The 27778-nt window shown below is 44.5% G+C and overlaps 1 protein-coding gene across 3 annotated transcripts; it reads left to right on the top strand.

Annotated features, from left to right (window-relative positions):
* Window positions 1-910: 910 nt before the first annotated feature.
* Window positions 911-27424, top strand: cenpe (centromere protein E). Of its 3 annotated transcripts, XM_048243109.1 has the most exons (46): window positions 1074-1134; window positions 1574-1683; window positions 1803-1892; window positions 2565-2683; window positions 4023-4142; window positions 4259-4340; window positions 4436-4503; window positions 4636-4710; window positions 4974-5025; window positions 5126-5213; window positions 5591-5720; window positions 6579-6698; window positions 7042-7191; window positions 7922-8066; window positions 8185-8284; window positions 8386-8983; window positions 9193-9249; window positions 9670-9837; window positions 9971-10045; window positions 10163-10324; window positions 10452-10629; window positions 10915-11729; window positions 11843-11917; window positions 12522-12605; window positions 13031-13123; window positions 13214-14362; window positions 14916-14990; window positions 15087-15509; window positions 15753-15836; window positions 16384-16806; window positions 17222-17305; window positions 18974-19245; window positions 19279-19396; window positions 19773-19823; window positions 20006-20041; window positions 20129-20335; window positions 20586-20771; window positions 21230-21442; window positions 21605-21769; window positions 22942-23055; window positions 23148-23260; window positions 23968-24065; window positions 24355-24436; window positions 24630-25000; window positions 25501-25539; window positions 27179-27424. In XM_048243109.1, the coding sequence occupies exons 1-46, from the start codon at window positions 1079-1081 to the stop codon at window positions 27265-27267; spliced, it is 8202 nt and encodes a 2733-aa protein (XP_048099066.1). In that variant the 5' UTR covers window positions 1074-1078; the 3' UTR covers window positions 27268-27424. The 3 variants fall into 3 exon arrangements, with proteins under 3 accessions (XP_048099068.1, XP_048099066.1, XP_048099067.1); XM_048243111.1 differs by having other exon boundaries at window positions 911-1134; window positions 18974-19396; XM_048243110.1 differs by lacking the exon at window positions 25501-25539 and having other exon boundaries at window positions 18974-19396.
* Window positions 27425-27778: the final 354 nt, after the last annotated feature.

The following is a 27778-nucleotide window of genomic DNA, read 5'->3' as shown; positions in this document are numbered from 1 at the left end:
TCTGTTGTAGTTCCGCAAGGGGCGATCACGAATAAGTGCAAAAACAATGGGGGTCTATGGAGCCAGACGGCTAAATGTCTCTTTCACCTGGTTGTCGTTGAAAAATCGAAGATTTGATTGTGGTTTCTGCAAGCTCAATATGGATTATAGTTCAAAAGTTGAATGAACAAGTAATTCCTTTCGATGTCTTACAGGTTGGGTCGTTGTTGCCCACACACTAGCTTTCTGCTAATGAATGAAGTCATTGACACATTTGAAAGGCTTTTTAGAACAAATAAGTGACAAAAAATAGAATACTCAGCGGTCTGTATTTTCTCTGCACCCTCTTTCGCATGCAACATTCAAATTTCTGGGCAAAAAATTATATCCAGAGAATATCCAGAGCAATTTTTGCCCAGAAATTTGAATGTTGCATGCGAAAGAGGGGGCAGAAAAATACAGACCGCTGAGTATTATATTTTTTGAGTCACTTATTTGATCTAAAAAGCCTTTCAAATGCGTCAATGACGTCATTCATTAGCAGAAAGCTAGTGTGTTGTGGGCAACAACGACCCAACCTGTAAGAAATCGAAAGGACGTAACTACTCGTTCATTCAACTTTTGACCTATAATCCATATTAAGCTTGCAGAAACCACAATCAAATCTTCGATTTTTCAACGACAACCAGGTAAAAGAGCCACATTTAGCCGTCTAGCTCCATAAACCCCCATTGTTTTTGCACTTATTCGTGATCGCCCCTAGCGGAACTACAACAGACACCTGGACACTGGAAATTGGTACTTCCAGGCCTCTATGTGGTAGTAAAGCGTATAAAGAATTCCACAAATTTAGAAGAAGACATGCTTGTCCAATGAGAATGCAAGGTACTCGCGTTCAAATCGTGTATTCACCAATCGAAATCGAGCATTTCTCAAAACTCTGACGTCACGTGTGCTTTTAAACCTTTGCGCACATTTTTGAATTCTATCAGTTGGGAATGTGACTGAGCTTCAGCTTTTGAGTATTCAGAGACTTTTTAAATCCGTTAACTGTCAAGGACAATGCTGAACTAATATATATTTTTTGTAATCAGACATAATGACAGAAGAATCTGCTGTCAAAGTTTGCGTGAGGGTCCGACCTCTCATACAAAGGTAAGTTTATATTATTGCTAGGTAGGCTAATGTTACATTGCTATGATAAGACAACAGTTAGTGTTAACTTATCTGACCTATCCTGTCAGACAACAGACAAGGTAATTCAGCTAACGATATTCTCTCATATCTTAGTTGTGAAGCGGAGTAATCAAGTGATCATATATTTTCCAATAGTGACGTTAGAGTATACACTGTAAGCATCTATTAGCTTGCTGTAACATTAGCATTTTACACTGCCAAGTGTCATAAGTTAGCTGACAGAACCACCTGATTTAACTGGGCAACCTAACGTTTTTTCAGTGTAATGCGCAAGCTCCATCTTATATGTATAGGTTAAGGTTCACAGACATTCCTATACTAACTTAGTATTGCCTATAGTCATGCCAGTTTGGCGCTCAGTGAAAAAAAAATACGTTATGCTTATTTCTATTGGCAGAGAGGAGGCTGCAGCGGAAAATGCGGAGCCTGTACAGCTCTACTGGAGAGCTGATAAACAAACCATCCATCAGGTTGATGATGGAAACCCCACTAAAAGTTTCAGCTTTGGTAAATATGGCTTTGTTTCACCCTTGTTCCACTGCTCTTGTGTCAAAGTAACATATGGCCCTCTGAACGATGTGTTATCCCCAATTTGTACTACAACTCCTGTTTCATGACTTCTGCAGACAGAGTCTTTAGTGCAGAGGAAAGCACCAACCAGTTGTACCAGGACATTGCAAAGTCACTAGTGGTCTCCACTGTTGAGGGATATAATGGTAAGTAATAAATGCTACAACATTCTGCAATGGTTGCAGGCTATGTCTCCTTGAGTGTGAGATAACTGAACTTCTTCTTTATGTATTAGTATGTTTAAATATACATTTTCCCCAGGGAATAGCTATCAACTTGATACTTAAAGAAGACCATTATCATTATATTCGTCTTGCACACCAATAGAAATTATATAGGCCTATGGCATATTTATACTTTTGCCAGTCAGACGAGGCAAGTTTATCTATATAGCATATTTCATACACAAGGGGTTATTATGCTTCACATAAACATTAAGGGTTTATGTTCTTCACATAAATGGTAGCAAAGAATATTAAATAAAAGCAATACATTTCTTGGCACAATTTCCTGGGTTATCCACAATCAAGTTGAGATTTCCTTATTTATAATTAGACAATCAAACTCTATGCAAATGGCTGGGTACAGTTTTCCTCAAGAAAAACTTAAGCCGGATGTTTTGAAGGCTTGTAAATAGTCAGCAGTAAAATCTGAGCTTAAGTGCACTTACATATTCAAATTCATTTTTCATATTTGTACACATATGTTGGATTATAAACTACCTGGCTGGGAAAACATTTTAATCTTGTTGATTTTGACTGAGATGCGGTGATTGCACATATGTATGTATTAAAACATGTGCTTGCCCCAATTCTTAGGCACCATATTTGCATATGGCCAGACTTCATCAGGGAAGACTTTCACGATGATGGGGAACAGCCGTACCCCAGGCGTTATCCCACTGGCTATGGAGGATGTCTTCCAGACCATCAAAAATGTAGGACGAAAGGCGCACCAGGCACACTCTGTTTAAAGACGCTTGTTTCTGTTTTGTTTATTATTTTTATGTAGTTATGGAAGTATGGTTTAGTTCAAGCATAACTCTCGCCAAAATGCAACCTAGGGTTTTTTTGTGAACGTACCCGAATCAAGCGTTTGTTTAAAAGCATAATTAGGACGGAAGCACCACTTTTAAGATTTAAGACTGTATTGTCGTTTTCGGGTCAAATGGCCTTTTTAATGGGAGTGCTAGGGGCACTACTTTTTTGATGCAATCATACTACTTTTAAAAAACTAAGAAGGCTTGAAACAGCATGAAACTTTTCTCAAAGTATCACCAGGGTCTCTACACATGAACTCGTATTGAGAACATTAAAGTTCCTCTAAGCGATGCCACGCATTTTTAGGCTAAAACATTTTCTGTCACTTACTGCAAACATCACCTAACCTACTGCTAGCTGTCTGTGTCCTTCGATTGCACGGGAGCAGCATGGGAGGGAGGGGGAGGAAGTAGCGAGCTAGCTCTCTGTTGTGTTTGAGTGAACAGAAGTGACGTTACCCAGCATCACTTAGAGCAGTGTTTCCCAACCTTTTTTCCTTGAAGGCCCCCTTGCCTGTGTCTAAGACAAGCCAGGGCCCCCTACCTGAACTCCTACCTCCATACACACACAAAAAGAATAAAGTGATTCATTACAAACGTATAAGGTCAGAGGTAATAAATGGCTACATGAATTTAAATGTGGAACAAAAATATGTTTTAATTTGGATTATACAGAATTTTGATTATCCAATTGGGCGTGTTATTGGAATTTTATACATTTAATGTACTCAAATATAATTTTGGTAACCTTACATCCTCAGCCCAGGCAGCATTGTGCGGACCCCCTGCAATCTCTGGTGACCCCTAGTGGGGTCTGTGGACCCCAGGTTGGGAACCACTGGCTTAGAGCACCTTTAATTGTATACAGAGTTTACTAAAAAGAAAGTTCAGAAACTCACTTTAGCAGTTGGTTTTTCTGCTCGCCGCCATCTTGCCAAAACCTTTCTTTCAAAGTTTCATATTGTGTCGAGCCTTCTTAGTGTTTTAAAAATAGCGATTTTGATGCGATCACTCCCACTCAGAAGGCCATTTGACCTGAAAACGACAATACGGTTAATCTTAAAAGTGGCGCTTTTGTCCTAATTATGCTTTTAAATGAAAGTTTGACTCAGGTACATTCACAAAAAGACCCTAGGTTGCATTCTGGCGAGAGTTACGTTTTCAGCTAATTTTCTCAAAAATGTGTTTCTGAGCATGCGTTTAAAAGCACTTTTGATTTATGTCTGTGCATATGAAGTGTCCCAAGAAGGAGTTTCTCCTCCGAGTGAGTTACATGGAAATCTATAATGAGACCGTCACTGACCTGTTGTGTGACAGCTGGAAGAGGAAGCCATTAGAGATCCGTGAGGGCAACTATGTGAGTTTACGGTTTCCCTGACGTGTGCATGTGTTTAAGGCACATACGTTTTTTTTAAATGTACTCCTGTATGAAGTGTAGTTTGATTTGGTTGTGAAAGGGTGTTGTGCTTGCAGAAAAATGTCTACGTGGCTGATCTTACAGAGGAGCTGGTGACATCACCTGACCAAGCACTGGCCTGGATTCGCAAAGGAGAAAGTAATGTGTCGTTTTGTTTGTGTATAAGAAAGGGAGAGATTATCAATTCAATCATAAAGCAACATGAGTCAAAATGGAATATGTGTTTTCTACAGAGAATCGGCATTATGGAAAGACAAAAATGAATGAGCGGAGCAGTCGTTCTCACACCATCTTCCGTATGGTGAGCAGCATCCACATGCTCAGAGTTTGCCCAGTGCACGCACACTCATACTTCATCCTAACCACAGCACGGCACTAAGTGAAGTGTGTGTGTGTGTGTGTGTGTGTGTGTGTGTGTGTGTGTCTTAACCAGATCATTGAAAGTCGAGAGCGGAGTGATCCAGCCTCAGGAGAAATCTCCGATGGAGCCATCATCGTCTCCCACCTGGTGAGTCAGCCACCCAGCTCACTCTATCCCACTGACCCATGTACTGTAATTTCCAAACTATTAGCCACGGCTTATACATTGATTTTGCACATTTTCTTTACCTATACAGGAGCAGTTAATATGTTTTTTTTTTTTTTAACTAATCCTGCGGCTTATACGCAATATGGCTAATACACAGGAAATTACTGTAGTCCCGTATCCTCAGTCTATAGATTTGTATCCTCTCCTGCTTGTGTGCTTATGTATATCTGGTTGTCAAACAGAATCTGGTGGATCTGGCAGGGGCTGAGCGAGCAAGTCAAACAGGTGCAGAGGGTGAGTTGACCACTGCTTAGGGAGTGTATATTGCATGGAGTTTAGTGACCACTTAAGCAGGAGTGTGGAGTGATTGATTGCCCTTGTTTGTGCATTGCAGGTACTCGCTTCAAAGAGGGATGCAACATCAATCGGAGTCTCTTCACTCTGGGACAAGTCATCAAAAAGTTGTCAGATGAAAATCAGAAGTAATGCTCAAAATTACTCTTCAGGTTTTTTGACTTGTTCTTGAAGTAATGTTTTCATAATGTTTGTAAATTAATGTTGATGGTAAATAGTCATGTGAAGGGAACACACTCTTGTTTACCCATATATTTTTAGGCTTCTCTAGAGTGGGGTTTTCTAAATGGTTCTCTTGTGCATTTCAATGTCCAAATTTGACAGTACAATGCTTGTACAGGACAGGAAAGAGTTATCCATTGTCTTCACGTTATCTACAACACTCTTATTTAAGACATGATTAACATTTTCTCAGTGATTGGAGCATGCCAGTTAAGTTGTTTTGAAGGCGATCTATTGGCAGAAGTGGAATAAAGTATTTAAAATGATTTCCATGTCTCCACAGGGGCTTCACCAACTACAGAGACAGCAAGCTGACCCGTATTCTGCAGAACTCACTTGGGGGCAATGCCAAAACGGTCATTGTGTGTACAATCACCCCAGCTGTACAGGATGAGACTCTCAGCACACTGCAGGTACATTGCAATCTGTCCACCCCATCTCCTCGCTGTTTGTATGTCATGTCCCCTGTTTTACATTAGATTAGATTCAACTTTATTGTCATTGTGCAGAGTACAAGGACAAAGACAACAAAATGCAGTTTGCGTCTAACCAAAAGTGCGAAAAAGCAGAATAGTGCAATATGATATACAAAGTATAGACAGGTGGTGCATAAACAGGACAAGATGCATAGTGCAGTGTAGACAGTAGTATACAGTTGGTTTACAGAAGGTTGTTTACAGTAATATAAATGAATTATAAATATGTGCAGTGTATTAGCAGTAACCTTATAAGAGCAGAATAAATATGGCTATGTAGCATAAACAATGTATGATTGCATATGTGCAGTGTAGTAGCAGTAACATTATAAGAGTAGTAAGAATAATATAGGGTGGTGGTGGTAGTGGGGGGGGTTGTTGGTTGGTTGTCACTGGGATGCAGAGCTACAGTTCAGTAGGGTGACAGCCGCAGGGAAGAAGCTTCCTCTGAACCTGCCGGTTCGGGTGCGGAGGGTAGTGAAGTGATTGAGGAACCGGTGATGCGTTGGGCAGTTTTCTCCACCCTCTGCAGTGCTTTCCGGTCAGAGGCAGAGCAGTTGCCATACCATACTGTGACACAGTTGGTGAGGATGCTCTCGATGGTACAGCTGTAGAAGGGTCTGTTCTGACCCCCATGGCATGCTGACATTCATTGTATCATTGAAGCCCTGTGTCATTATTCACATCAAATGCTTACTGTTGATTACTGTGGTGCAGTGATGTTTTTTAAATGTGGTGTGGTATCACACTAGTGCTAAATGTTAATGTGAGGCTGTTGTGACTGCTCTTCTTTAGTTTGCAAGTGCAGCGAAACGCATGAAGAATGATCCACATGTAACTGAGGTGTCTGACGATGGCGCTCTGTTGAGACGCTATAGGAATGAGATCAATGAGCTCAAACAACGTCTGCAGGAGGTACTCACACGTGCACACACACACACACACACACACACACTGTTGTTCTTTCCATCACTGAGTGGCATGCCATTCCGGTCTCTTTATAAAAAAAAAAAAATGTTCTTTAAAATGTAAAGTCTCACACCAGCAGGTCATTACACCCCTAAATGTGAGCACTGTGTACATGAGGTATTCAGAATTCGTTTGTCACGTCATCCATATATTATTATGCTTTAATTCATTTTAACACTTAATTTTGTACGCTCCTATTCTCTGTGCTCTCGTATTTAGCACCATAAGTAAAATGCTGTTGCAGAAGTGTGTATGTGTGAGCGATCTGACCCCAGTGTTGGGATGGCAGGTTTCCTCGGTGACCAAGACGACGGTGACTGAGAAGCAGACCCTGTGCCAGCTGCTACAGGAGAAGGAGCAGCTTCAAAGGGAGCAGGAGGACCGCATCCGCAACCTCACCAAACTGCTTGTCACCTCCAATGTGGTCCTAGTCAAGAAGGTAACTTGGTCTACAACCAACCCAAAAGGGCACATGTTACCCCGCTGCTCATCTGCCAGCTACATTGGCTACCTATGGCGGCCTGCATCAAATTCAAGGCTCTAACGCTTGCCTACAAAGTAGTCTCCGGTTCTGCTCCCACCTACTTGAATGCCCTCATACAGACATACGCTACCTCCAGACCCCTGCGCTCCTCAGACGAACGACGTCTAGCTCTACCACCGGTACGCTCAGGCCAATCCAAACTTTTCTCATCTGTTGTTTCTCGTTGGTGGAACACACTGCCAGTTCCTACAAGGGCAGGGACATCCCTCTCATTTTCAAAAAACTCCTGAAGACCCAGCTCTTTAGAGAACATCTCCTCTCATAGCAACACTTACAACAAGTCTTGCTGATCCTAGCACTCACCAGCCGTCTTAAACTGACAAGTAACTGTTAAAATCAGCACTCACTGATGCACTTATTCTTACTGTACTCTAATGCTTTTTAAATTGTCCTAAAATTGTTGAGAATTGCTCTAAAACTTAAACTGTTTACCATGTTGTAAGTCGCTTTGGCTAAAAATGCATCAGCCTAATGTAATGTAATGTAATGGTCACAAGTTTCTTAGAAAGGGTGAAACCAATATAACTTCTACACAGAATAGACCTATTTTATTACCAATACCAAGCCTTCTACAAGAACAAAAAAGACGATGTGCGACATTCATGTGTCTTTTCTGCTTGCACAGCTTCCGAAGCGGCGCATGACATGGGGTGGTAAGCTGTTACAGGCCGCCCACCCCTCAGATGCACTAGCCGAGACGGACACTGGGTTCATGGAGCCCTTTGTCAAGCAACGTAGGATCGACCTTTCCGCTATAGTAGAAAACGAGGGTGAGCTCAATGGATAATCTCTCTTCTCAGAGTCCTCTTTATGAATAAACTCAGTCTTTTTTTCATGTGAGTATGTTGCTCCTGAGGTAAACAGCATTTCTTTCGCCCTTTTGTGTAGACATGGAGGAGTTTGAGGGACGTTGGGAAATTCCTTTAGAACGGACTTTCGACATGGATCTGAATCAGAGCAGTGTGACCACGCGCAACTCTTCAGAAAGGTGTGCTTGGATGTGTCTCAGAGCTCTTGAGTCTGTCTTGGGACACTAAGTCTTTGTCAGTGTTTTTGTAACCCTGTTTGACCCTCGCTGTTTTCTTCCAGTGATTATTGTTCCCCTAGGGTTTCCGAAATGAAAGGAAGGCTGGCCAACCTGGAGGAGCAACTGGAGAAGGAGGTGCAGCTTAGACAAGAGATGCAGCAACAGTTAGAGAAGGAGGCGCAAGAAAAACGGGAGTTGCACCTTCAACTCGAGAACGAGGCACAGGAGAAGCAGGAAGTAAACCTTCAGCTCGAGAAGGAGATGCAGGGCAAACAGGAGCTTCACCTTCAACTCGAGAAGGAGGCACAGGAGAAGCAGGAATTACACCTTCAGCTCGAGAAGGAGGCACAGGAGAAGCAGGAATTACACCTTCAGCTCGAGAAGGAAACGCAGGGCAAACAGGAGCTTCACCTTCAGCTAGAGAAGGAGGCACAGGACAAGCAGGAATTACACCTTCAGCTCGAGAAGGAGATGCAGGGCAAACAGGAGCTGCACCTTCAGCACGATATGGAGAAGGAGCTGCAACATCAGCTTGAGGTGGAGACATTGCAGAAACAGGAGGCTCTGGAGAGAGCAGCGGAGATGGAGAAGAAGGTGATGGAACTGGAGCAACAACTAGAAGCTACACCCCACAACACCTCCAACTACAGCAGTGAGCAGGTGGGCAAAACAAACACTCTTAAACTATACTTGATCTCTATATTGTCATCTTCGTATAAATACCAGCTTCGATCCATGCGTAATGAGTAAAGACTAGTGAAATATTCAGAGTTACGTTATTGGTAAAAAAAAAAAAAAACATGAGCAATACTGTGGAACTTTCAGATTAATTTGTGTGTTGAATACTTGTAAATTCCCTTTGACTCCAGTTCAAGAGAGACCTGGGAGAGTCCATCCAACTGTGTGAATCTCTTTGCTTTGAGAAAGTAAGTTGGCATGTGCACCAAAAATCTGCACTTGAGTGTGTAACTGGGCCTCTGTGGCATTATACTTAAAAGTATAAAACCTTTTTAGAAATATCTTATTCAATTCATCTGTGTGCCTGTGTGCCTTTGTCTTCATACGGTCCTATGGGCAATGGCAAAAGCTCATGGTTAACTAGTTGAAATTGTACCTACAGACTTCTTGTCTAACCTTAATTTCAAAAGTATCTTTACATTTAAAAAGTATCTTTACATTTAGCCAAAGAGTTAGAATCGTCCTTTTTTCCCTTTGTGTTGGTTTAAAATATTCACATAGCTTTAATTCTGTAATTCTGTACCTGCTTAGTCCACATTCCACCATGGCCATTACCAGACGTATTGCATGTATGTAATGTGACCCTGACAGCCTGTGATGTGTGATAGGAAAGGCTGGAGGCTGAGCGGGACGCCCTTCAGAAGGAGCTCCAGGTGTGTGGTGAGGAGGTGGAGCGGCTGAGGAGGGACAGCGAGGCCCTGCAGGAGGAGCTGGTGCAGAAAAGAGAGATGGACGAGTTCCAGTGTCTGGAGGAGGAGAGCAAGAGGGAGTATGAGGTGAGTGGCACGAGTGACCGTCTAACATTCAGGAGGCTGAATAACTACAGTACACCTTTTAAAACGGTTCTGCAATTCTTCTTCCCCTTGTTATTAGTGTTATGAACCTGATTGATTGATTCTAACTTTACAGAAAGAGCTCCTGGCTCAGATCACTACTTTGAAGAAGGCAGCAGAGGACTCTAATATCCAGGCTCAAAAGCTTAAGGTTAGACATACATTTGCTTGACTTGAGGTTGTTGTAGTTGTTGTTGTTGTGTGTGTGTGTGTGTGTGTGTGTGTGTGTGTTGGTGGTGATTTTGATGATCCTGACTACACTCTCCAGGTGGAGCTGGACACCTTGTCGGACCTGCAGGGTGATAAGGACCTGGTGCAGGAGGTGAAGCGTTTGCGGCGCTCCCTGGAGGATGCCGAATGCCTCAGCCTGGACACTAAAAAGGAGTGGGCCTTCCTGCGCTCCGAGAATATCTCCCTCAAAGAAAGAGATGTGAGCATTTGTGTTCCTTTCCATCTACTGATACAGCCACCCCTTTTTCAGACAGCGGGCAGTGGGTAGAAACGTCCTTGGGTATGTGTCTGTGGGGCTGATTTTGTTTTGATTTGGGTCCTTGCAGGATGTGTTAACTGCAGAACACCAGCGCATGCAGTCGGAGCTGCACAGTGTGCAGGTGCAGCTAGAGGCAGAGAAGAATCGCTTCAAGAAGATGCAGATAGACCTTCAGAAGGAGTTGATGGGTGCTTTTGATGAAAACACCAAGCTCACCACTCTCCTTGATGGCAAAGTCCCTAAAAGTAAGAATCTTCTTGCTCTCCTGTTGGCTGTGTTCATTGCTGTCAAATGTATGATTCAGTACCAAATGCCATCCATTATACAAGACCTTTATTTGGTAAGGTCATGTGTGTCAACTTAATGGTAAGATAATGTGCTTTTTGTCCAGTGGCGTTGTGATCTGTGGTGATCACTCACACTGCAGAAGCATGTGTGCTTTTGTACACCTAACATTATGCTGAGGCTAATCCTGTATTTGGCTGTGTAATGCTAGATTTGGCTGTCTAACACTCTGTCTCCCTGTGCAGATCTAGTGGATGGTGTAATTCTGGAGCGAACTGTGGCTGAGCTGCAGAAGGAACTGGAGCAGCACAAGCAGAATGAAGAAGAGCTTCAGTCTCAGCTTAAGGAGACGCTTGAGAAGGCACAGGAGCAGCAGCAGCAGGAGCTACTGAAGGCTCAAGAGCAGCAACAGCAGTTTGAAGAGAAACTCCAGCAAAATCAGGAAATGTCGAGGGTGGAGCTTGAGGGAGCCCATGAACAGCTGGAGAAACTGCAGCAGGAACTCCAGAGGGCCCAGGAACAGGGGGATCTGGTGCAACAGGAACTTCACAAGGCTCAAGAACGGCTGCAGCAGGATAAAGAGCGGCATCAACAGGACCTACAGAGTTCCCAAGAGCAGCATCAGGAGCTTCTGAAAGCCCATGAACATCTACAGGAGGAACACCAAAAGACCACAGAGCTGTTGCGTCAGGACCTGAAAAACACTCGGGAGGTGCAAGACGGGCTGCAGCTAGAGCTGCAAAATGCCTTGAAGAAACATGACTCCTTGCAGCAGGAGCTTCACAACGCTCAAGAGCATCAGCAACATTGGGAGGCAGAGTTCCAAAGGGCGCAACAGCAGCAGGAGGAACTGCAGCAGGAGCTCCAGAAGGCTCAGGAGCAGCTACGGGACCATCCCATCTCCCAGGAGCCTGGTGTGGAGATCTTTGAGGAGCTGGAGGTGCTGCGCTCTGAACTGGGTGCTCTCACTGCACAGAGAGCTGAGCTGCAGGAGATCCTGGAGGGTGTGAGAGAGGAGAAGAACCAGCTGAAGAGAGACCTGGAGGAAAGTGTGGACATGGTGAGTGTGGTTGACCATGCATGCCTGCAGCAATGTTTTCTTTTTTTTTTTCTGTCCCTCGGTTGTTGGTTGTTGGTCCCTTGGTCAGTGAGTGTGTTTCTGTTTTCCCACAGTGTGTGCAGACCCAGTCTGAACTCCAGCAGCTTCAGAGCAGGCCGTCTTGCAGTTCTAGTGCAACAGACGAGTTGGTGGGTTTGATCAACTAAGAGTCACACACCTTAAACATCAATGCCATCCATGTGATGCAGTGAAATTAAATCCAGTCCTAATTCACTTCACTATCGTGGTCTGACAATTTATCTTTCAGAACGTATTTAAAAGGGAACTTGGCAACTATTTCAACGTAATAAACCCGTTTAGAAATCATTTGGATGGTTAAATGACCTGTTCTGGTGAAAATGGTGACAGAGACTACCGTCCCGGAAAGAGAAGTGAGAAACAAGAAACTCGTTTTAAATCGTGTTTCTTACCTTGTAACATCCACATAGTTCTGCCAAACTTATGCTAACCGTTCGCTAGCTTGTAAACAAATCCATGTGCTTCATCGTTACCTTTTCCCAGTTTGAAATAGCATAATGCACAATTTCTCCAGCAGAGGGGGAAATCCTGCCAAGTTTCCCTTTAAACGTTCATTGCAATGGAACTAAAATATTAGTTTGTTAGGTTTAGACAAAAAGTCTTTACTGCTCTTTTTAATGTCTGTTTTAAAGGAGATGCGTATTTTGATGTAAATGAAGCCACTGTAACTTGAACACGGCTCTTATGTGATGCCTTACGTGTTTCATTATGTAGCTTCAGCAGCAGAAACAGGAGCTGGAGGAGTTGAGACAAGAGAAGCAGCAACTTCAGGCTGACCTTCAGGAGAATGTGGATATGGTGAGCCCATGCAATTAAAATCTGGAACCCTATTTAACCCTAGTTTTAGGCCGAGTCTTTCATCCTGGGTTTTGCCACTGACTTAATTATTTATTGATTGATTGCGATAATTATCTCAATGATAGCTTATACATAACATGATTTTGCTACTCTTGAAATTGGTGAACAATATCTCTTACAACCACAACGGGTGAAACTATATAGAGTGCAGACATCAATCTCCCCTCCATGGGCACCTTCCTCTTTCTGAACAACTGTATTTTCACCGTAAAATGAATTTAATGTTTTTCCCAAAGAAGAACTAATGATGTCTGCACTCATTGCATTGACAGACTGCACACATTTGATCTCTTGTTTTTGTGATAACTTTGCATGACAGACGGATTCTGATATAATTTATTGTTTGTTTGCCTGTCTATCTTCAGATGATTGAGAACCAGACTGAGCTGAGAGAAGCTCTGGACGAGGTCAGAGAGCTGAAGGGCCAGCTGGTTGCCGCCCGTCTCGCCAGTGCACAGGTGAGTTGACATTCCCAAGAAAAATGCCAGAACTTTCCAGACATGTTTTTGGGCAAAGATAAAAGTCTGTGTCGTCTTGCCCCTCCACAGGTCCCAGATGCCACAGAGAACTCTCTGGAGGCCACTGCTGAACTAGACCGCCTGCGTTCTGAGGTGACCTCTCTGACTGCTGAGCTAGACCATCTAAAGAGTGCGAGCCAGAGTGAGGGAGGGCAGAAGGCCCAAGAGTTGCAAGAGGCCTTGCAGCAGGAGCTCCACAAGGTTCAAGAGACGCAGCGGCAGAAGGAGGAGGAACTTCAGAGGCTCAGAGATCAGCTGCAGGAGGAGCTCCAGAAAACTCAAGAGAGCCCACCGCCAGAGCTACTCCAGGCACAAGAGCAACAGCGTCATTTAGAAGAAAAACTCCAGAGGGCCGAGGAAGTCTTGCAGCAGGAGCTTCAGAGAGGCCAGGACGAGCAGGAGAGGCTTCAGCAGAAACTCCAGAAGGCTGAGGAGCAGCAGGAGACGTTGCAGCACCAACTTTGTGAGATCCAGGAGCAGCAGAAGCAAAAGGAGGAGGAGCTTCGTATTGGCAAAGAGCAGAAGGAACAACTGGAACGAGAACACCAGGAGATTCAGGAGATGTTACAGCAACAACTTTGTAATACCCAGGACCAGAGGCCTCATCAGGAGGATCAGGCACCACTGCTACAAGAGCTTCATCAGGCACAGCTGGAACAGCAGCAACAGGAGCTCCTGAAGGCCCAGGAGCAACATCAGCAGGAGCTACTGAAAGCCCAGCAGCAGCAGCAGCAGTGTCTCGAAGAAGAGCTCAACACTGCTCTAGAGCAACAGCTAAGCCTTGAGAAAGATCTGCAGAAAGCCCAAGAGCGGCTGGAACAGTTGCAGCAGGAACTACAGGAGACTCGACAGCAGCACAGCCAGGACTCACTGAAAGCCCAAGAGCGGCAACAGTATTTTGAGGAGGAACTCCGTAAAAATGAGCAACTGTTGCACCGGGAGTATGAGAGAGCACAGGAACAGCAAGCGCAGCTGCAAGAGGAGCTCCTGAAGGCCCAAGAGCAGCTACAGCATCACTGCACTCCTCAGGACTCGGAGGAGGCCTCTGGAGAGCTGGAGAGGCTGCGATCCGACCTGAGCGCCCTCACAGCGCAGAGAGCAGAGCTGCAGGAGATCCTGGAGGGGCTGAAGGAGGAGAAGAACCAGCTGAAGAGAGACCTGGAGGAGAACATGGACATGGTGAGAACTGTAGAAAAACTGTCTGTGATGTGTGTTGTAGAGAACGATGTTTAAGCTTCTTGAGGTGTGTCTATAATCTGCGTGTGTAGCTAGACTTAAAGGTTGTATCAGCGATTTCCGGCCCAAAAAAGGCCCAGACATAAATGGACACATTCATCTCACCTAATGATCCGGTAGCTGCCTGCCCCATAAGCAGGCCGGCAAAAAAACGCGTCTCTGTAGGCAGCCTAGGCTCCGAGATCTGTACACAAAAACATTTGCTACCAACAAGTGTTACCAACCACTCAATGGCAAAATAAAGTGTTCCAACCAATAACCGACGAGATGCGCGTTTCAGAGAGTTTCAATTGCACGGGGTAGCGAGCTAGCTCTCTGTTTAAACATCAACAGAACTGACGTTACCCCATCATCGCTGATACAACCTTTAACGTTTGTTGGGCTATACAACTGTTGTTGTATAACTGTTGATGTTGGGCTGATACAACCTTTAATGTTTGTTGGGCTAAGGTGTTCTTTGGTGCTGGGTCAGTTATATTTAACTGCTTTTCTGCAGGCTCAACAGGAACTGGAGGAGCTGAGGCAGGAGAAGAGACAGATGCAGACAGATCTTGAGAACAACATGGCGAAAGTGAGTGACCTTTGTCCAATTCCTGCACTTCAGTCTGTTAGACGTTGCCACGAAATATTGAAACTAAGACTGACTTTGCCATGTATTGTTTCCCAGGCCAGTGAGCTGGAGACACAGCTGCGTTGTGTGACTGAGGAAAGGCAGCGTCTGCTGGGGGATAACGAAGTAGCACAGACCCTCCAGAAGGAGGTGGATCAACTCCGATCTGAAGTCTCGTCCCTCAGTGCAGACAGAGAGCAGCTGCAGGAGAAACTGAGGAAGGACGAGAAGAGGCACTCGGAGGAACTGCAGGAGCTCAGCGTGCAGAGAGAGCAGCTCCTCCAGCAGCTCAGCGCAGCTACAGTGGAGAGCGCTGAGGAACTGGAGAGGCTGCGCTCCGAGAGCGCTGAGGAACTGGAGAGGCTGCGCTCAGAGGTCAGCACGCTCACAACCCAGAGAGCCGAGCTGCAGGAGATGCTGGAGGCCGTCAGGGAGGAGAGGAGCCAGCTCAAGAGAGACCTGGAGGAGAATGGGGGGATGGTGAGTTGTTTTAAGACCTTGTTTGGCTGAAATGATTTTCATGGATTTGTTATTTTGTAACCAAAAGAAACAACAATGTGTTCTCAAAACACCAGGTGTTTGGTAGAACTCTGTCTATTCCTTTTGAATCTTAAAGATCTGACTTGGAGATGGAGATGGAAGGGGGCTCCTTGTGAGAGATAAGGCAAAATTTGTATAGATAAGGTGGAACTGTTGTTGTTTTAATACTTATACTTCTTTTAGGCTCAGCAGCAGCTGAACGAACTGGAGGAGATCAGACTAGAGAGAAAGCAACTACAGACAGATCTGCAGAACAACATGGAAAGAGTGAGTGACTTACTATTGTACATTTTCAGGATATCCAGCTGGGGTTTTAACAGATTATGGTAACCCTAGAGACTCACCTGATGTATTGTTTTAGATACCTTGAAATGTCTGCATTTTCAAGAAGGTGATATGCGCTTATGTCACACAGTTGACATTTTCAATGTTTTCTGCACGAAAACAAGGCTTCGGTTAGCCTGGCTAACGTCAGACCTCATCTCATTGAGACGCGACTGTTCTGAAGTCTTTGGTCCCATTAGAGTGGGAACCCTGACTGTATATCCTTTCATAATGATCTCAGGATCCAAATTCGTTCATTAGCCCACTTTTCAACATGCATCATTGTGAGCATTAATGGTAAAGGTTTTTTGTCCAAGCCATCAGGATCGATATCAAAGCAGTTCAAATTGTAATAGACACTGTAAGTGGATGTAGCACGACAGCAGGTCTACCACCAAAGCTTTGTTTTAGCTCAGAAAATGTTCAAAATGGTGACCACGTTATATAACTGCATTGAGTACGTTTTTATGGATCAAAATGTCCTTCCCAGGCCAGTGAGCTGGAGACACAGCTGCGGTGTGTGACTGAGGAAAGGCAGCGTCTGCTGGGGGATAACGAAGTAGCACAGACCCTCCAGAAGGAGGTGGCTCAACTCCGATCTGAAGTCTCGTCCCTCAGTGCAGACAGAGAGCAGCTGCAGGAGAAACTGAGGGAGGACGAGAAGAGGCACTCGGAGGAACTGCAGGAGCTCAGCGTGCAGAGACAGCAGCTCCTCCAGCAGCTCAGCGCAGCTACAGTGGAGAGCACTGAGGAACTGGAGAGGCTGCGCTCGGAGAGCGTTGAGGAACTGGAGAGGCTGGCGCCAGATGTCAGCCAGCCACCCACCCAGAGAGCCGAGCTGCAGGAGATGCTGGAGGCCGTCAGGGAGGAGAGGAGCCAGCTCAAGAGAGACCTGGAGGAGAATGGGGGCATGGTGAGAATAGTTGTTTTAAGACCTTGTTTGGCTGAAATGATGTTTATGGATTTGTTATTTTGTAACCAAAATATGAGGCCCTAATTTGAAAGATGAGCAAACTTCAGTCTAAGTAAAGTTGTTTTCAAAACTTGACTAAATCAATTTGCGTGGGCAAGACCTTAAGTCCTAACATTGATGAGTCTGCTCAGTGCTCCCTCATGCCACACAATAGCTATTGTTCATACACAAGGACTTTGCCTGATGACAGACTTGACTTTTTGCCTGCCATTTAAATTAGGGCCCCAGGTGTTTGGCTGAAAGCTTCGATTTGAAGCTTTTGATCTGACAAGTGTGGCAAGATTTGTAGTAGATTAGGTTGAAATATTGTTGTTTCAGTATTTGAACTCTTTCTTTTTTTTTTTTTTTTTTTAAGGCTCAGCAGCAACAGAATGAGTTGGAGGAGATCAGACTGGAGAAGAGGCAACTTCAGACAGATCTGCAGAACAACCTGGAAAGAGTGAGTGACTTAATCTTATCACTGTACATTTTCAGGGTTTCCATCTGGGGTTTCAACAGATTGTGATGACCCTAGATACTCACCCGATGAAGTTGTAATGTTTTAGATGCCTCAAATGTCTGTATTTTCAAAGGTGATATTCTGTAAGTTTACGTCCATTAGTAATAATATTCCAATATTAACTCAATTGTATGTGCAATATATGAATATTAAATTAGAGCTGCACACTTATCATAATCGCAATATGAACCAATAGGCGGGTCAATATATGGGGAAAAAACACCCAACCTCAAAAAAATGTGTGTGTATATATATATATATATATATATATACACACACACACACATATGGCTTTTCAACTGATTATGATGCCTTTCAGATGTACTTAATAACATATTAAACATCAAGTAAAATCTGACCCCAGTAAAGGGGTAATTTTCAAGATGGTGTCCAAAATGCTTGCCGGAAGCTTATTTTGGCTATATCTGCATTATTCAGCCTAGGAAAGTGGTTTTGGTGTTTTAATCTGATCTAAAGGTCACTGACTCATATAGGTCACACTAAAGTATCAGTTCATCATTTCCCAAGACTTCCCAAGAGTAATTGACCTCTTGCCCAGGGGTTTGACTGAAAGGCAGTCTAACCAGTAAATATGATGCCCCTTTACTATGCACAATTTTGTCCTAAAATTGTAATCAGACAGCACAGTATGTTCATGTAGGTGAATGCAGGAAAATGGTGAAGGCAACGTGGGCTATATCTGATATTGCATATAATATATATATATATTCTTGTACGCAAGATGGTTAGCTTGCTATCTCATTTCTGACAAACTGAGATCTTAGGTATAGGTGAATCAAATGTAAAGCAGATACATTTTGACCTGTACTGTCCAGGGAAAACAGATTAAACACCCTAAATTGTATATATTCTAAAAGCATATACCCTCTAGATGAGAGATGATACCAATGAAGACATGTCTTCTCTTCCTCCATGCCATGGACATGGTACATAATCCTGTATTACATTTGCTCTGTATTAAAACACATTGATTTTAATATACACCTGTTTGTGTGGCTGAAAAACAAGGCTGAATAGTAATCAAGGTATAGTAGCCATTCTACCATTCTATTCTAGTAGCCATTCTATTTTGTATTCATTTATATGAGGTTGAACCCTATATTTACCCGCATACAACGTAATTATCTAATCGCAAAAGCCACACATAATCGTGCAAAGTTAATTTTGTCACATTTCTGACTTTTTATATTAATTTCATCCTTCTTGACTATGGCACTTCTGGTTGGTGGGTGTGCGCTCTGTGTAAGTGGTACACAAATTCTGATTGGTGAGCTTCACAGTCGGTCGGGGGTGCTATGCTTCTTGTGCACTGGGCGTGCTCACCAATCTGGGGTGGCACAAATTAGAGACATGTGGAACATTTAACTGAATCAATTAATTGACTTTCAAAAATCATATCGCAAATCGCAATCCCAATATCTCAGAAAAATCGCAATTAGATATTTTCCCAAAATTGTGCAGCCCTATATTAAACCCAGTTATGGTTCTCTAGTCTTTAATTCAGACCTCTTTTGTATCTGACCCAAAGCATTAGTCCTGGTAAGTGGGTCTAGACAATCTCTCAAAATGTCCTCCTTGTGTTACCAGGCTAATGAGCTCCAGGCACAGCTGCGATGTGTGACTGAGGAAAGGCAGCGTCTGCTGGGGGATAACGAAGTAGCACAGACCCTCCAGAAGGAGGTGGCTCAACTCCGATCTGAAGTCTCGTCCCTCAGTGCAGACAGAGAGCAGCTGCAGGAGAAACTGAGGGAGGACGAGAAGAGGCACTCGGAGGAACTGCAGGAGCTCAGCGTGCAGAGACAGCAGCTCCTCCAGCAGCTCAGCGCAGCTACAGTGGAGAGCGCTGAGGAACTGGAGAGGCTGCGTTCGGAGAGCGCTGAGGAACTGGAGAGGCTGCGCTCAGAGGTCAGCGCGCTCACGACCCAGAGAGCCGAGCTGCAGGAGATGCTGGAGGCCGTCAGGGAGGAGAGGAGCCAGCTCAAGAGAGACCTGGAGGAGAATGTCGACATGGTGAGGGGACTTGTTTTTTTTGGTTTTGTTTTACCACCCCTTATCCCAGATTTCAGCACAGATGCGCAAAAACACAGAGGAAAAGATGTTAAGAACAATCATATAGGTGCCGATGTTGGCCAATCAGATTGCTGAAAACATTTCATAGTCATGTCATAGTCTCAAAAGGCTGTTTTCCCTGTCCAAACACTGAAACTGGAGAGTTGAACTGAACTGAACCGTTTTCATTGAACGAAAACTGAGTATCTGAAAGGCCAAAAAAGCAATCTCCATTCCTAAATATACCCGGCTACGTGTGGACATAGCGTGAGGGTTGTTGAAGGTCACTGGTGTGATGTATTTAGAAGTCCATAGTTAAGATGTCGTTCTTTTTCAGGTGCAGCATATGAAGGCTCAGAGGACCAGCTATCCTGAACACTCAGAGCTGGTAAGCAATGTGGAGTCCACATCGGTGCTCATTTAACACCCTGCTTGACTTTGACATTGTACAATCAATACGTCATAGGTATGGCTCACTAAAACCAGAGAAACCGATGAGGTTGACCTAACAAAACAATCAGCGATGTGTGTGGGTTTTTTTTTTTACGCATTGCCTCTCTCTGCCACTAGGTGGTGCAAGAAAATGAATCCCAGCAGAAATTGCAGGTGAGTACTTCACACCACACCACCATCTTGCACAATACCAAACCACTTCACACTATCAGAACTAACCTAGTGCCCTCTGCTGTCCAGGCATGGTCCCTGCGAATCCAGCGTCTGGCTGATCAGCTTTCTCAGAAGCTGCGAAAGCGCTGGACAACAGAGCTACTGGCCTCTGCCGAGCTCACTGAGAGAAGACTGACCAAACAGCTGCTGTCCCAAACGCCACATCTGGCGCCCCTGACCACTAGCCTCAAGAAGAGCACACTACAGTTGCAGGACCTGTTGTGGACACGACTGGTAGGATGGGGGCTCTTGATCTCTCCTGCATGTTTACTCGCTCTGACCAAAACATTCTAGGCTGCATTTGAATAGAGCACAGATACTAGAATTCAGTACATCCATAAATGTATGTGCACTGCATGTGCCCGTTTAAGCTTGGTTACCATTCAGTTGTACATCTATTCTCTTTGTACAGAATGAAAATAAAATGGTAATGGTTCTCTGATCACTTCTGTGTGCTGACATGACGATGTGTCCTCCGCTACAGGCTACTCTACAGAAGCTAGCTGTGACTTATAGGGGCCACTACGAGGCACTGTGGGAGCAAGAAGCCTCTGCTGTTGATCAGAGTGGCTTGATTGCTCAGGCTCAGAAGAGCACCTCTGGTCATCCGTGTCCACCTCAAGATGTCCTCCTCTGCCTCCTGCTGGAGAGGAGGGAGCTCCATCTACAGGTAGGTCTGCACTGGCGCTGTGGCCGACATACCAGGTTGCTGCTAAATGCGCCCAAGATGAACTTACATGGCAAAACACAGGGATTCGGCAGGGTCCTAAAAAGTCTAACAAAATGAGATAATGGTATGTATTTTAGGCCATAAGTCTTAAAAATGCACTAGGTCTTAATACATTTAGGTACATTTTGTTAACTCATTTTAATTCTTCTTCTAAAGTGGTTATTTAATGCCCCCCTGGAGAATTTGTTTTTTACCTTTAAAATAATATGTTTCCAAAATAATTTTGATGGTACCCAAACTTTTAATAGGGCGAGTGACACTTCTCCAGCACTCTGAGCAGGTCTTATCTCTTATAAAATAGCCTTAGGAAGTCGCTGTTGGGGTAGGAATAGTATAGCTCTGCGATGGCTGTGTGCCAGTACTCCATTCTAACCTTAGCTGCTGTTGCATTCACTCAGGAAATGGCTGCGAGTGCCCAGCGGCTGGAGGAGGGCGTGGCCGAGCTGGAAAAGGTCATGAGCGTGGAGCTTCAGCACCGCGTGCAGGCCAACCAGGGGCTGGAGGAGCTGAGCTCGCGCACGCCAGCCGAGCCCAGCACACTCGGACGCCACCTCCAACAGGAGACCAGCCGCCGCCACAGTGTAGCCAGCTGTGAGCAAACCATCTGCCATGTAAGAGCCCTGCAGTGGTCAAGCATGGGGTTGTGTGGTGGGATGTAGTCTGCTGGTAAAAACTAAGGCAGAGGTGTTTTCGTCATGTGTGTTCTACGTTCATTCACAGTTGTGTGTGTGTGTGTGTGTGTGTGTGTGTGTGTGTCTGTGTCTGGGTTGCAGGCCCTGGTCAGTGAGCAGCAGCGTTTGGCCAACAGCAAGGTGACCCATGAGCAGCGCCGCCAGACGGTGGTGCCACTGAGTCTGCTCCAGCCACCGATCTCGGAGCTCCAGCAGGACAAGCAGCAGCTGTGCTCCAGGCTGCAACAGGCCCTCACGCACACTCGGGTACACCCCTAGAGCAGCGCTGCTCACTCCCTCCACAAGGCACACCGGGATGTAACCACATGCTTTCCCCTTCCAACCTCTTGAGCTCTTTGAGTCGCACACACACACACACACACACACACACACACACACACACACACACACACACACACACTTTTATTGGGCCATGCATGCTACACAATGATTGTGCTGTTCACATCCTTAAAAGACCCCCGGCACTCAGGAATGGTTCTGTAGGCTTATACACACTAATGTATGGATGCCTGAATTGGTCCTCTTGGTCAAAACAGAGATCCTCAGTAATGACACTGACTGCTTATTTAGCTCGTGATATGTCTTATAAAACGTGGAAGACATAAGCCGGACATGTTCGTTTTTCTCAGTCGCTTTGGTGTTTTTCTCACATCACTATTAACATTTGCCCAGCAGTTAGTGCATTTCTCAAAACAATTAGTGCAAACTGCAAAACCTAGTGGATAACCTGCAAAAGCACGTCACTTGCGCAAAGTTAGTCCATTCCTCAAAAGCAAGTCTTCATGTCAATAAAACTGCCAGTGTCATCAAAATGAGAAGTCTTGACACCATCGTTAATGAACAAGATAGTCAAATGGCTTTGTCATGTTTTCATTATGACAGTTTATTCTCTCAGTGTTTTCCAATGCAAAAAAGGGTCAGAACTTGGTGACACTACTTGAAAATGCTCAAGACAGCACTATACAGTACTTGTACAGGCATTTGAAAACTACAATAAAGTTACAAATTGCTGTAGTTAGGGGAGTAAGTGAGTACAAGACACTGAATATGTATGTTTCACAGTTTTACTGTATTAGTGACAGAATTTGATAACTAGTTCACCAATTTTGTATGTAATGACTCAACCAATGAAATAAAGACTCTTAGTTTTATTGGGAACGACTATTCAGCATCTATAAGTATAGTTCATTTTGACTGACATGACAAAGCAATTGATACATGTTCAAAAGCATTTGCAATTTGTTCAGAGGAAGGAGAAATTGCTACTATGATGTGCACAAATGACTAAATGTTGTGGAGGTTGAACTAAAAGTTATGAGAAATTTCATTCTGATCTGAGAAAAGCACCAAAGCAACTGAGGAAAAACTGTAACAAGGTTAAAACCCCTCATTCTAACTCTGGCACTCTCTCTCTCTAGACATTAGAGAAAAAGTTGCAGCATCTTCAGGGGGCTCATGATCTTTCATCTCAGCAGTGCAGTGAACAGCTGCTCCAGCTGAAGGAACTGCAGGACAAACTTGCCCACAGTCAGGTAAGGCTATGTGGACGTGCATATGCATACATCACGCCTTTGTTATGTGCATTCCTCCCCCTAACTGTGTGTGTGTGTGTGTGTGTGTGTAGACCCTGGCCCAGAGGAAGATGACTCCCAGTGCAGTGGAAATGCAAAAGATGAAGGATCGACTGGTGAACATGGAGATGGAGAACACAAACCTGAACACCGGCCACCAGCAAGAGTATGACACACACATTTTCCATCTGAAACCTGTGCTTGTTGCTGTTCGATTGTGATGGAAAGATCGATTAGTTGCTGGACCAAATCAATGTCAATGTTTGTCCTACAGTGGCTGCTGTTCTGTTTTGTTCTGTTCTGTGTGCCGATGGAGCCCGCATGCAGTCGGCATCAGACAGTAACCTATTAGTGAGCTCTGTGGTCACTCTGTGGTCAAATCTGGAAACTCGATGCGCAAAAATTCCAGTCTTTGGGTAAACAATGGCATGGACTCTGCCCGCCAAAACGTGTGGTCGACTAGATGTCCATATCATTTTGATATATTCTTCTGCAGATATTTTTACTCAAATGTTAGAAAATAAATATGCAGATTGGATTGTAGCCTGTGGAAGAATTATTTTCATTTCATATTTTCAGATCTGTTGGTGCAAAGTTACAAAGATTCTTTGTCTACGTCATTACATTAGTCCCAGAATGAGTCACTAATCACTAGTATTTATTAACAACATTAACGGCGCACTGTCTGGTATGGGTTGCTATGGTGGTTAAATCGCTAATGTTCATCATGAAGACTTTGCCTTTGCCCCAGCTCTCCCAACACACACACACACACGGGTCATCTAGGACCCTCAACTGTACCAGTATCTAAATAAAGCCACAGCACAAGTGTAATTAGCATCCTAATTGTGATCCTGATTTGTGTGTGTTTAGGCTGGAGAGGCTGACGTCAGTACTCAAATACAAGGAGGAGTTGATCCGTAAGCTGAAGGAGGATTTGAGGATGAAGCAGCAGGATGACGAGCATTCATGTGAGCACTCTCTGTCCTGTTCCCTTTTTCCTCTGTTTTCTTCCTCTCTCTCTCTCTCTCTCTCTCTCTCTCTCTCTCTCTCTCTCTCTCTCTCTCTCTCTCTCTCTCTCTCTCTCTCTCTCTCTCTCTCTCTCTCTCTCTCTCTCTCTCTCTCTCTGTGTGTGTTAACTAGCCAGGTGACCCGAGTTGATGCACAGCTGATGTTGGCTTAAATTGTGCACAGCTAAAGCTTTGAAAACTCACAGAATATAATACATTTGTAATACCCACAACTTCTTCCCCTCTGCAGATATGGAGGATAATCACTCCAAACACTGTGGCCACCAGGAGGAGATTCAGCAGCTGCAGCAGAAAATTGCTCAGTTAGAGAGGTGTGTGTGTGTGTGTATATTTGGGTGTGGAAAACACACACAATGACTTGTATGAGAAACAATATCTGCTAGTATTACTCAAGTGATGGAATGCATTGGATGCATAAGCATGGAAGAGGGCTGGTGTATGTATCGGTTGGATGAGTGAGTCTCTAGTTTGATTTAACAGCTGTGTGTGTCTGCGTTTTTACAGCACTCTGTCCAGCCAACAGGAGGAGGTTGACCGATGGAAACGGCGCGCTTACAAACTCAAGGAGAGCCGCCGTGAGGGGGGTCTACACACACCCACCAAGCATGGACGACCGCCCACACCCACCAAGCATACACCCACCAAACACACACTCCCGCTCACCCCTACTAAACACACACTCACACACACACAGGCGAGGCCGTCGCCCAGCAAGCGTCCGGCGCTTGGCGAAGCACCGCTGTTGAATTCTCCCCAGCGGCCACTGCTGGATTCCCCCAAGAGCCTGTTCTTCGACATGCCGCCCGGGACCCATGCCCCACCCATCGCACGCACCAAGGGCTTCTTTGACAACTGTGCCCTGGGGCCGGCAACTGGTAAGCTTCCCACCCCGCAGCTACAATGTTCAATTTAATCCAAGTCCATAAAGTTTCGCATATACATATACATCTGCATGTTCGTCTGTATCATACATATGCACCACTGTGCCTTACTAAACCCATCCAGCTTGGTCCCTACCCGCGGCCCATCTTCATGACCTCATCACTCCCATACCCACTTACGCTTTTGGCCCATCTTCATGACCTCATCACTCTCATACCCACTTACGCTTTTGGCCCACCTTCATGACCTCATCACTCCCATACCCAGTGTCCACATCACCTCCAGTCACACGCACAGATTCCACAGCAGCCCCGAAGGTGACTCACTCAATGCCACTCATATCTTTGCTACATTGCGATCACCTCACACAGCCACAGAGCTGTTTAGATGTCCAATCCATGTGGACTGCTACCATGTGTGCCAGCGCAGTCCCATCATGCACCTGTGCAGCCTGCATATATGAGGGCACCCTCTTGCTTTTTGTTTGCTACAGACAGTGAGGAGGAGGAAGCTGACCCATTGGTTGCGGAGGGTAACCCAAGTCTCTTCTGGGGGCTCACACTGGGGGGGGGGGTCTGTGGTGCACTTAACGCCTGTGTGTTCATCACTCATGTCACCAGGAGGGTGATCACTGTAACATGGGTTTGGTTTCATAAAGTGTTGGGGTGTTTTCACTTGACTACAGCTGATGGTCTCATCAAAGACTTAATGGACTAATAATAAAGAAGACTCCAAATAAATTGAGCTAACCGCATTTTCCCGCGCTGGTGTTCAAATTGCACTTTACAAACTGCCTGGACCTGTTGAAGTGATTGCCATCCAGCTGCTTTGTGTGGCCTGAGCTAACAGATGTAATCAGTATCGTAAAATGCACTCCAGAGCAGCTTTTCCACCATCTTGCACAGGTTTTCACTCCCTCCCAAGCAAGGCTCACTTGGTGCCGTTTGTCGACTCGGGCGTCACCTGATGTCAGTTTGCATATGACTGATTTGAGTATGCTTGTTTGGAATGTCACCTTACCAGCTCTGCACAGATGGGGAGGCTGCGCCCCTGGCATTTAGAATTCAGCCCGGGTTGTTATACTGTCTGAATGTAGGCCATGATCAAACTACTCAGAAAGGCGCTGGAGTTTTGGCGTAATTGTGAAAGTAAAAGTATACGTAACGATTCATATTACAGGAATATATCAATCTGAATTTTCAATCTGAAAGCTAGGAATGGACCGATCCGACTTTTCCAGTCCCGAAATCAATACCCGGACTTCATATCGGCTGATTTATGAGTACCACTGTGATGCCAGTGTAGTCACTAAGTAGCCGTAGAGCTCAAAGCTACTGAACTGTTCTAGCGAGCCTGTAGTGCCTGCAGCTGACCCTTTGTTATTAGCTCCCTCAGGCAGTATTGGCTCTTATTTTAGCTTATTTAAGGCACAGTTGAGGCATGATGTAGTGTAGTATGTGTATATGTTAACATAGAATTGGTTTGAAGATATTGGGCTCATTGGCCTGTTAGCCATTGGCACAGGATCTTTAGTCCTGGTGTTTGAAATAGGAACTTTGGCCTAGGCTACATTCACACTATAAGGGCCATGTAACCAACGTGACATGTTGCCCTGACCGTTGAACTGGGCCTCTTGCTAGGGTTTCAATTCCAGGTTTTAGCCCAGTACATGTTATGTTATCTGTTAAGTTCATGCAACACGTTTGGCCCACAATATAAACTGGACTCTCGTCACGATACCTGATCCAGGTATTTGAGTCAACACACTGATTTTGTTTGGGATCGGTGCATCTCTTCTCAAAACCCACTTTCCAGGAAGTAGTGAGTCCCCTGAGCCTAAGAAATGTGTTTCTTCTAAATAAACAGGTTAAAACAAAAGAATGTAAAAATGTCCAAGTACAGCTCAAATAGATCAAAGCCTATGGAAATGCCTTTTAGCACATATTTACTCACCTCGACTTCCTCATCTATGTTCATATCGGATTATCCACTATGTGTGTGTGTGTGTGTGTGTACTCGTACATATCTTCTCTGTGTGTCTGGATGTGTGTGTATATGTAATATATATATATATATATATATATGCTCAATCATACGTATCTTCTGTGTGTGTCTGGACGTACACACACCCCTCCCACTCATGCTCATACATATCATCTCCGTGTGCACAGGGTCGACAGGGGGAGGCAGTGCAGCCAACAAGAAGGATGAGTGGTGGCCACAGTCCCCCAGACAGGGTCAGCAGTGTGAAACGCAGTGATGACCCTCCGTCCTGTCCAGTCCATTTTTTTATGTCTTGTTTTTGTCTGTGTTTTAATAATAATTGTATATACATTTAATAATGCTTTGTGCTTTCTTTTACTGCTATTTTTGGAAATAACTTGATTATTTTGTATTAAAGGAAATTTCACATTTTATATTATATGTTATGAGAAGTGTTATGTCCTTGTACCTTCCCTTACAAAAATGAAATGTTTGCAGCAGATTTGCAGCAAACTTGTGGGTGCTTTGTGGGAAACAAATGAGTTCACTAGAAAATATTGCCATAAGTTTGCCTATGTTGGCCGCAACAGTACCCTCCAGAATAACTGGCACCTTTGGTAAAGTTGACTTAAAAACAGGTATAAAGAAAATCTTTTGGTGATTTATTGTACTCACAATGAAAACAAGGAGGGAAAATCTACCCTTGAAGGGAAGCAAATTTATTCTGAGAAAAAGGAAAACAAAAACACGTTCCTCAAAATGTCTGGCACCCCTAGAAAAATCTTATG

This window comes from Alosa alosa, chromosome 5 (genome assembly GCF_017589495.1).
Source record: "Alosa alosa isolate M-15738 ecotype Scorff River chromosome 5, AALO_Geno_1.1, whole genome shotgun sequence".
Taxonomy (NCBI): domain Eukaryota; kingdom Metazoa; phylum Chordata; class Actinopteri; order Clupeiformes; family Clupeidae; genus Alosa; species Alosa alosa.
This window is presented reverse-complemented; position numbering and strand designations above follow the sequence as displayed.

Coding starts and splice junctions, on each gene's coding strand:
- cenpe (XM_048243111.1), top strand. CDS start 1,079: ATGACAGAAGAATCTGCTGTCAAAGTTTGCGTGAGGGTCCGACCTCTC. Junction 20,042..20,128: donor AATCCCAGCAGAAATTGCAG/GTGAGTACTTCA, acceptor TCTGCTGTCCAG/GCATGGTCCCTGCGAATCCA. Junction 20,772..21,229: donor GGAGGGAGCTCCATCTACAG/GTAGGTCTGCAC, acceptor GCATTCACTCAG/GAAATGGCTGCGAGTGCCCA.